This window comes from Papilio polytes, unplaced genomic scaffold (assembly GCF_000836215.1).
Source record: "Papilio polytes unplaced genomic scaffold, Ppol_1.0 DF820622.1, whole genome shotgun sequence".
In the NCBI taxonomy this organism is placed as follows: Eukaryota; Metazoa; Arthropoda; class Insecta; order Lepidoptera; family Papilionidae; genus Papilio; species Papilio polytes.
Window position 1 is genome coordinate 952,739 of NW_013528582.1, and position 10,718 is coordinate 963,456.

Consider the following 10,718-nt stretch of genomic DNA (forward strand, 5'->3'; position numbering starts at 1 on the left):
TTAGACACTTACATAGACATGTGTGAAAGCTAGTACAATATTTGATTTTGTAAAATACGGACATATAAGTTAGGGGTAGTCCGAAGCTTGATACTGCCACGTCTCGTGCCATACGATTTCGCGTTCTGTCCGCTATCTTACTAGTTCTTCTCCGTTTAACTGGTATGTGTATTTCCTTAACTAAGTACACTTCTAATTAGTGCCTATTTAGAGCGGGCGCACACCTTTGACTAAACTCTCGCACAACTGTTGTACGATTGTCGATTGTTTCACAGCCAATTCGACTGTTTAGTTGCACACTTTCATATAAGTTCATAGGAATTAGAGTGCGCGATTACACAGTTTCTCTTTTGTTTTTGAGTTGTGCGATAATTTTGTCAAAGGTATGCACACGTTTTTATAGTTATTTCATCATAAAGCTTATCAATATAAAATAAACAACTAAACTAATTTATCTGGTATATAAATTAAGTATTATTTGTCGTACAATCGGTGCGTGAAATTACAAAAGTAATATCCGCAGCATAATGTTGCCGAGTTTCAAAACAAAATGTTTACTCGCAACTAGTTCTGTCGGATAATATACGACTGTTGTTTGTCGTATGGACGTAGATCTATTAATTTTGCGCCCTTGAACCTTTTCTTTCATAAGAAAAAAGATATCGTGCGAAATGGAAACGATTCTGACTAAAAGATGAAATAAAAAACTTGTAAAAAGTGTTCTCATTGCTAACTAAATATAACCCGTGTTTGACACAAAAGGAAATACAAAACATGTTTTTATACAAGTTTCAACAATTCTTTAAACTTGTAAATTCTTTTGTCTTTCTCTTGGTATGTCGTTGAAATTTGTCTGATATTCTTTAAATTTTCAAGAAATTTAAACCTCAATTGCTTTTGCTGTCGCCAAAAATAACATTATTTCTTCATAACTGAAGATAGTTCAAAAACGGTTTTATTTATAGAAAAGTTGTGGACGGTGAAAGGAAGAGCCATTAGTGTTGCCTCTTGGAATAAAGCCAATGGAAGTACGACAGAAGAAATCTCTTTGAAATACACAATAGGTATAGTTAATTTACTCCAGACTAACAATATACATTTATCTCTGAGTCTTTGACTAAACAATTTAGATTCTCGTAACTATTTTTCTTTAGTTTTAAATGCTATTAGAGCGGGCGCATACCTTTGATGGAACTATCGCAAAACAGTTGTGCGATTGTCGTTTGTTTAGTAGCAAATTCAACTGTTTTGTTGCAACTAAAAAGCGAGTAGTGCGCACGTTTAATCTCATAGGAATTAAAGCAAGACTAAACAGTTTGCTATAGTTTAGCTGCAGCTGTGCGCAGGCTTCTATGATGTGTCAAGACAAATTTGAACAAAGCATTAAAATAAAAATTTATTATTAAATTATTCAAAAGCTTAACGACCTTACTATAAAAATTAAGACAGTTTCAAATACATTTTAGCTAAATCTCACGTCTTTTACATTTTATAAAAACACTGTTTAATACCAAATCTTACGTTTGTCAAATTATGAATAGCAAATGTCAAAATGTCATGAGATGACAAACCTTAGCAATCTTTGTTTCTTGATGTTGGCAGCAACTTATGGTCTCTTTCCCACATTAGGCTTTTTATCCAAAATATTTACCCCTAACTTTAATGGCGTGAAAATATATAGCCTAAAACGTGACGCAAGTGTAGGGCTTTTTATTAAAAAAAGAATTATTCAAAAACATGCTGTAATTGTTGACATCTTAGGCAACAAAGAAGTGTGTGTTTACACCTTATTATAATAGTATGGATGCGAAAGTTTCGATGGATGTTTGTTAGAGTTTGTAGCCTAAACGGCTGAACAGATCTCGATGATATAAAGGCTAGTCTGGAAGAACAAATAGGCTACAAACTTTTGTTTTTTTATACCATGCGGACGGAGTCACGTTTGAAAGCTATTGTTCTATATATTTTGGCACTGGTAACGCTTAATAAGTGATTTGAAATCACCACACGTTCTGATTAACTGAATAATAATTTCACGCAAATGTTATCTACATATTGCAGTTGGCGATAAATTTTCATTTTAATATGAACTTATATTAATATTTAGATAATGATGTCGAAATATTACAGCAATTACTAACAAAGAGCTATACTATAAATGCTATTTGAAATCTTTTACAATGGTTAAATACTTTCTGTAATAAAACTGTTTTCTCTGTCTTTTTCAATGAATCTGAGAGTGATAGCAATACATTTGTGTGCAATATTTTTGCTAAATTCCGTGTAACGTAGCTCTACGTTTATCTCAATTAATGTCGAAAATAACAGTTTATTTCGTTAAAATTATATTCATTGATGTCTTGCCCCGTGGTCTCTTATTAAATTTCTTATTAAAAATATAGACGTTTTAAAAGTTGAAAAAATAATTACGTTTTCAGAAGTTATTTATACTCGACTAGCTTTCGCTCGCTCCATCCGCGTGGATTTTTTTTAAACTAAGTAGCCCATGTGTTCTTCCAGTAATTTTGAAGAATATATATTACGCAGGTCGCATGATCGAGATCCGTTCAGTTTAGGCTACAAACTACAAACATCCATCCATCGAAAGTTTTGCATTATGTATACTATTATAATAAAGCGTAAACACACACTTCTTTGTGGCGTAAGATGTCAGCAATTACTACATATTTTTGGATAATTATTTTTAATGAAATGCCCTACACTTGCGTCACGCTTTAGGCTATACATTTTAACGCCATTAAACTTAGGGGGTAAACATTTTGTATTAAAACCCTAATGTGGGAAAGGGACCATAAGTTGCTGCCAACATCGAGGAAGCAACGATGTCATCATGTTATATCATTTTGACATTTGTAATTGATAATTTGACAAATGTAAACAATAAAATAAAATTTTCATAATTCCATGCGGATAAAGTCGCACGGGAACAGCTAGTTATTAATAAGATAAGAATTAGGTATTTAATATAAAATTTATCTATGCAAGAAAACACATATACGAGTACAGTAATCCCCCCTATAACGCGCTTTTGTATTGACTCTATTTATTACATACGTTAATTCTTTCCACGTCTTGATTAAATTTAAAACGTTATATAAAAAGAGTTTTTAACGAGTTTGGTGAGTAATGTGGAGGCATTCCGTGACCACAGTTCCCACATACTTCCCAGTGCCCCGACTGTAAATTTTAAAGTTAATTCGGAAATATTAAATAGAGGAAATAGAAATGCAGTTATCCTTTTTAGCAATATTGAAAAAGCACGCAAATATGTTGCAGTAAGAGTCGAATGCCAAATTATATTCACGTATTATTTTAAGTAACAGAAATAATGTTTTTTTAGTTTCCCAGACCTTCAATAAATCATTACGAGTACCGAGTTAATACATCTTCAAGTCCCCAGACGTTTCTAGGAAACTTTCACAAGTTAATTATTTTCCTTATTCCTTTGTGCTATTCTATTTTTATCTCAAACAATCTCTGAGATTGTTTTGAATATCTAAGAACTGCAATTTCCATTTCTAAATACACATGCAAAATATTTTCATTAAAAAAATTAACACAAAGAAAAATATTCTTATGTACAGAGTGAAGCAATCGTCATGAAATTTAAAAAACAATTGAAGAATCTTATCTGTAACATTTAAATACTTCTAATTATTATATCATCATCATCACCAGCTCACTACAAGTCCCCACCGAGGGGCTCGGAGCCTACCCTAAGTTGGGTGACTAGGCCATAGTCAACCACACTCAATATGTCATACTTTATTTAAAAAAAATACTTTTTATATATAATTTTAACTATTTGTAATGTTATTAATAAGTTGTAAATATTGTAAATTAACAGCAAATAAAGGCTCTATCTATCTATATCTATCTAATTATTATGTAGTAGTAGTAGTAGTAGTAGGGGCTACGGTTTCCGCAACTCCACGACTAGCGCGTATTTTGCGTGACAATAGGACATGGATTACTCCAGCCAACCCAGCTCGCCGAAGAACCCCAGCAAACCCTTTATATTGCTGGTGATCTCCGGGAGCGATCTCGGCGAACCAAGATACCTAACCCTGTATTCAGTCACCGCTCGGCAGTGCTGTATGACGTGTGACGCTGTTTCTTCTTCCTCCATGCACGCTCTGCACAAAGGACTGTCAGTGACACCTATGTTGAACAGATGTTTGTTGAAAAGGCCATGGCCAGTGAGTGCTGCTACAATTAATCGTAGCTGTTGTTTGTGTAGTTTGAGAAGTCTGCTCGAGAGCCTTCTATCGATTTTAGGCAGAGCGTCTTTGGTCTGCCTGCAATCGCTAGTGTTGTCCCAGAGCTCGCTGTGGAGGGCGTAGCTACTATTTGTTACCTTTGATTTGAGATATCCCGGAGGTAAGGGGATAATAGGCTCTGGGCCGATTGCTCGGTTACCTGAGCCTTTGCGGGCTAGTTCGTCGGCTGCGTCGTTTCCCCTTGAGCCACTGTGACCTTTAATCCATAGAAGATTAATGTTATTTAATGTACCTAAGTTGTTTAGAATTAGGTGACATTCGTAGATTAAGCTAGATGTGACTGTGTTACTGTTTAGTGCCTGGAGTACTGCCATGCTGTCGGTAAGTATACAGATGTTCTCATCTGTTACCTTCCGTGTGGCTATGGCATGTGCTGCTATGATAACTCCCATGCATTCTGCCTGGAAGATGGAGTTTTGTGTGCCTAAGCTGGTGTGTATTTTGATATTTAAGTCCTCTGAAAATACTCCTGAGCCTGTACCTAAGTCCGTCTTGGACCCGTCGGTGTATATCATGAGGTAGTGTGAGTTTTTCCTATATGTATCGTTGTCCTCTGAGAGGTGTATTTTATATTTCTTTTCGAAGATGTATTGTTTGGGTATCAGGTCCTGTACGGCATCCATGACGGGTGTAGTTTCTTCCAATGTGTCAAGGATGGTGGTGTGCGGAGTCCTGTTGTGTTTCCATAGCTTCAGTGTTTTCAGCCTCAACGCAGTTGTTGTGGCTACCTGTTGTATGTGGATGTGTAGAGGTGTCAAATTTAGCAGGGCTTCTAGAGCGGCTGTGGGGGTTGTTCTCATGCTGCCGGTCATCGCCATGCACGCTAGTCTTTGGCACCTCTGAAGTTTATTGCATGCGGTTGATTGTTTGGTCTTTGTCCACCATACTACCGCCCCATAGGTTATGACTGGACGTATGACTGACGTGTATAACCAAAGCACCGTTTTTGGTGTCAGCACCCATCTTTTTCCTATCATCTTTTTGCATTGCCAGAAGGTAATGTTGGCTTTATTTAGTTTGTTTTCTAGGTGTTTGGTCCAGTTCAGTTTGTTATCAAGAATTACACCAAGGTACTTAACCTCTGCTGAAAATTGGAGTTTGGTGCCGAACAGCGAAGGCGGATTGTGTTCACCAAGATTTCTTTTGTTCGTGAACATGACTAGTTGTGTTTTGTTTGGATTAACTGATAGATTGACTTTTTTACACCAGCGTTCTACAATGCGTAGTGCTGTGTGTGTAAGGTTGCAGGCGATGCTTGCAGTTGTGGTTGGTATCAGAATAGCCAGATCATCGGCGTATCCTACCGTGTAGAAGTTGTTCTTGTTTAGGATGCTTAAGAGTTCATCTATGACCAGGTTCCACAGTAAAGGAGAGAGGACTCCGCCTTGTGGGCATCCTCTCGTAATCCTCACTATACGGGAGTCCGTGATGCAGATAGCTCTTTTGCTGAGCATTTGAGTGATCCATACGCAGATTGTGGGTTCAACTCCATGGCTCAGTAGGGCTTTCTCTATATGATTGAAGCTGGTTTTATCGAAGGACCCCTCAATATCTATGAAGGATCCTATGCAGATTATTTTCTTGACTAGCGCTTCCTCTATCTTAGTGACTACTAAGTGGAGGGCTGAGTCTGTTGATTTGCCTGTACTATAGGCGTGTTGTAGAGGATGTAGAGGTTTGCGTTTTAGTGCTACTTCTCTTATATGTCTTTCTATAAGTCTTTCCATTGTCTTGAGGATGAACGATGTTAGGCTTATAGGTCTGAAAGATTTGGCGTCGGTATAGTCACCTTTGCCTGGTTTTGGAATGAAGATCACCTTGACTTCTCTCCAGGTTTTGGGTATGTATTTATACGCCAGGCAGGTTTTCATCAGTTCCACTAGCCTTCTGTTCAAGAGGGGTTCTCCCCATTGTAGTAGTGCTGGAAAAACGCCGTCTGGTCCAGCGGCTTTATAGGGGTGAAAGCTATTGATTGCCCACTTTAGCTTGGGTTGTGTGATTATTGATTCAGCTATAGCCCAGTCTTCGGGGGTGGGCATAGTGATATCATCTGAACACTCTTTGGTACTGCTTATTATGCAACCTGGGAAATGTGCATTTAGTAGGGCAGTTAGTGTTTCTTCTTGGGTTGTCGTGTATGTATTGTCCGTGTTACGTAGTGTTTGTGGTCCATCTAGTTGTTGGCTAGAGAGGACCTTTCTTACACGGTTTGCTTGGTCGCATTTGTCAATGCTGCTACAGAATTTCTGCCACTCTGTTTTGCGGCGTTTTCTGATGCATTTTTTGTAGTCTGATTTCGCTTCTTTGTAAGCGTCCCAGTCTGTGTCTTTGGAGGTGTTCATGGCTCTGTTTAGAGTCTTCCTCACCTTCCTCCTTTTTTTGTCCAGCTCTCTGCACCACCACGGTTGTGCGCCGGGTTTGGGAGCATGAACTTTCGCGGGACAGGCTTCATGATAGCTTGTCATAATACATTCCAAGATACCATTTGCTTGAGATTCAATAGAGTCTACTTTTGGTCCGCTGGCAGCAGAAGTAGATTGAATGTTGTTGAGTTTCGCATCTAGAGCTTTGGTGTAGATCGCCTTATTTGTGCGTCTGGGATTTCTCTTAGGTGTTATTGTTGTTTTGGTCTCGATGTCTAGATAAAAACAGATCCACCTGTGGTCAGAGCAGGATGCCTCTTTTGAGACGTGCCACCCTTTTATGTGTGTCGAGATGTTGTGTGATGCCAGTGTAAGATCAATTATGGTCCTGCACCGTCGTGTTACGAAAGTTGGTTCGTTGCCTGTGTTTAGAATGTTAAGGTTTGTGGCGAATAGGAAATCAACTAAATTTTTACCTCTCTCGTTGTTCCTATCCATGCCCCAAAGTTGATGGTGAGCATTTGCGTCGGTACCGATGATCACCTCGAGTCCTTTTGATTCACAGTAGTTCATCAGTCTGGCGAGGTTAACCGGAGGTGGTTCTTCATCCTCTGGCATGTAGGTGGAGGCGATGACTGTTTTGCCCCCCTGTTCGTCTGTTACTAATATAGCACAGTTGTCTCTGCAACAGAAGTCCGTGAGCGGAAGGGCGAGGATATTCTTAGAGGTGAGTATACACGCCCTTGGCCGCTCACGGTATGTATAGAGGTTTAGCTTACCTGTTAAGTTAGATAAAACTAAAACCTTGTTTGTCTTAATCCACGGCTCCTGTATTAAGACAATATAGTTGGTGTTTTTCTCCAGCCATTTCCGTATTTGAGCCGTGGCAGTTTCACAATGGTGGAGATTGATTTGAATGAAGGAGATGTTGCTATTCAACGAAGGGGACGGCATTTTGACGTGCCTTAATGTCCTCCTCCTCTTCATCTAGGTAGAGTCCAGCCAACATTGCTTCCGCATCGTCACCTTCAGAGAGGGAGACACCCGATAGAGTACCGAGTGAGTCCCCCCCTGACGGGGACGCTACTTGTTGCATGCCCGAAGGACCTGGTAGTGGTTCTCCCTGTTCTTTGGAGTCTCCTTGTTTGGGCTCCTCTGTGGAGCTTTTTGTAGAGTCCGTCTTTTCTACTACCTGTCTAGTTTGGAGTGATGGGTCCGGTTGTTGGGGTCTTTCCACCGATGGTCCTGGTGTATTGGCTTGGGGGGTTTCGTAGTACTTGCCCCCCTTGCCTAAGAATTTAAGATAGCATTGGTTAATGGTGCATGCTAAGCGCCTGTTGTGTTCCAGGATTGTTGGGATCTGAGATTCTGGGATCGTCACTTTTATAAACCAACCCTCCGCTTGTTTTTCGCCATCTAAAAACAGCCATTCTTTGATGTTGATCCATCTGTTTTGTCTATACAGTAGACGTCCTATGTCACGGGTGTCAGTGATCATGTCGAACTCGTCGGGGACGTACATACCGCAGCGTACTCGCCGGGGGAGGCCCCCCTGCCGTTTCACGACCAGCTGACTGCCCTGGCAGATTTTGGGATCTTTTATGATCTCCTTCAGCCAGGACAGAGTCATGCGGTCGTTACACGTCAGCCGGATTGCTCCCTCTACGTAAACTGGTTTGGTGACAAGGACGGGCAATTGCTCTTCATTGCCGCCTTCTGGTATCCAGGCTGTGTAAATCATTGACTGGACCATATTGCGAATGAACGCATTGGCTGCTTCCTTGGTTAAGTTGGTGGATCCTGCGCTGGTTATTGCTACTTTTAGATCAGAGGAAACCGCGGCGCTGTAATTGACCGTTGCTGGCCTGGTCTGTTTGTCTATTTTTTGTTTTTTGTAGTCACCTCTCGGTGATGTGGAGGTGTTGAGTGCCCTTTTTTCGGCCCGGATTTCTTTACCAGGTCGCTGGGGCACCTTTCCCTTCACCGGGGCCGCTTCCTTGCTGGTGGTAGCGATCGGCTCTGGAGGTCTAGGACCTGGACCAGTTGCCTGTTGACCACTGGGACCTGCTTGGGGCGGCGCCTGTTCAGGGGTTGGTACCTCAGCAACCCCAGGTACTGCATCCTTCTTTGCCTTTTCCTGGGCCGCTCTGAGTCGTTGCGTCTTGGTTGGACGCTTCCATTTTTTGATCTTATTTGTTGCCTCTTTGGAGGCACCATTGCGATCTGGTTCCGGAGCTCTTTTGTGGGCTTTTGGTCGTTCTTTTCTTGTGACTACCTGCCATGCAGCAGACAGGTCGTCATCGATTCTCTTCGGCGGTGAGAGTGGCGTAATTATTGGCGGAACCAGTTTATCGTCGCTCTTGCTCACGCTTGTTGTAGAAGACGGTCCTGCTGTTGTTGTTCCGTCGCCTGGTTGATTAGAGCTGTTACTCTGAACCGCTGTTGCGGATTTTTTGTGGGAGGCGTGGGATGTACCAGTCGCCTTGGTGGTTTTTGGTTGCGTTGGTCTTTTAGAGTCCATAGCCTGTTGTGTTTGTTTCGTCCCCCCAGCTTCCCACCCTCCATGGAGCCCGCACATTTGGGAACGCCTTACTCATAAAAAATTCAGGCGCTAGGATTACTGGGGGAATATAGGTGGGCACAGTTGGCTCACAGTGCAACATCGGGGGCTCGATCCGGTTGGCGGCCAGGTTTGAAAAGACCTAGCTTGACCACTTGCACAACCTTCACTTACCCCGTCAGCATGACCTTTACCGCCGCGGACTGTCTCGCGACAGCTCGCGGACCCTACCCACCTCGCCTGCGGCCCTCTGACGGGACGCGTGGCCATTTCCCCCCCCGTGGCTAGCGGAGGGGGCCACCGTTTGGCGTGAAATTAGGACCAAAGGGGGAGTGTTGCCTAACGTCACTTAAACAACCCTGTGACGCTTCGGCTCAGCCCCCCAGGACTCCGTCATCCCCGCGTACGGCGCTCAACTGTGCAGGACCTAGCACAGGTGGGTTAGGTACCATCGCCGGTTACACCCACATCGCCGGCGAGGTCTAGAGCGGTTCTCTCAGCCGTAGCTAGAGAGTAGGTAATAGTACCAGTCTCTAACTACGTTGCCCGGGGTGCACCGGAGCCGAGGGTATCCATCCATTTGGGGTGTTAAGTCCGTGTGGGTGGATACCTCCTGCTCACTCGGGGAGGTGGAACACACAAATCGCCCCCTAATTAATTATTATGTAACTAGCTTACGCCCGCGGCTCCGTCCGCGTTGGAAAAGAAAAACAAAGTTAGTATGCAGGCAACATCTGTGCAAAATTTAATTCAAGGTTCCGTTCAGGCGTTTATAGCGTAAGTCTAACAAATATGCATCCACCTAAACTCTCGCATTTATAATATTAGTAAGAAATAAGATGTAGATAATAAGTGTAAATTAACTCTTTATAACTGATTTAAGTAATAAACTTAACTTCGCCATTTAGTCGAACACAAAACGCAACGGATAGAAATCTTCGAGAGTGAAATTAGAACGTCTGTAATTCAAAGTCGTTTAACTTTCAGCGTGCGCTTTTACTCTGAAAGGAAACTGCTCGGAAGCTTCCTTCTATTCCAAGTACTATAAAAGATTACGCACCTATTTAAAATCTATCTTGAACATTAACTACTAGAACGTATTACGTTTATAGTTCTGGATTATATCACTTTCTGATAATAAAAAATGGCTATAAAGTCTTTAGAAATATTGGTTTAAAAATAGCTAGTAGAGTTTTTTTTATATAATATAAGTTGGCAAACGAGCAAGCTGCCACTTGAATCCACCGAAATGGAAAGCGACCGCTGCCCATAAACATTCGCAATTGCAGATGCGTTACCATTAATTGACGGAGGAGGAGACGCACAAAAAGGCATTTCGCCTTCCTATGCGTCTCCTCCACCGTCAATCCACTTTTCCATCCTTTCCTTCTAAGAAAAGGGGGGGAAAGGGAAAGGGACCAAAATTATGCCTCCGGCACCACACTCATCAGACGAAACACGGAATTGCTTCCACTTCACGTCGTGGTATTACAC

General features: G+C 41.7%; 1 protein-coding gene across 1 annotated transcript; it reads right to left on the reverse strand.

Annotated features, from left to right (window-relative positions):
- Window positions 1-7,576: 7,576 nt before the first annotated feature.
- On the reverse strand, window positions 7,577-9,253 carry LOC106110494. The gene has a single exon (XM_013292342.1). It carries the CDS (start codon window positions 9,240-9,242, stop codon window positions 7,596-7,598), a length of 1,647 nt encoding a protein of 548 aa, XP_013147796.1. The 5' UTR covers window positions 9,243-9,253; the 3' UTR covers window positions 7,577-7,595.
- Between the last annotated feature and the right edge of the window lie 1,465 nt (window positions 9,254-10,718).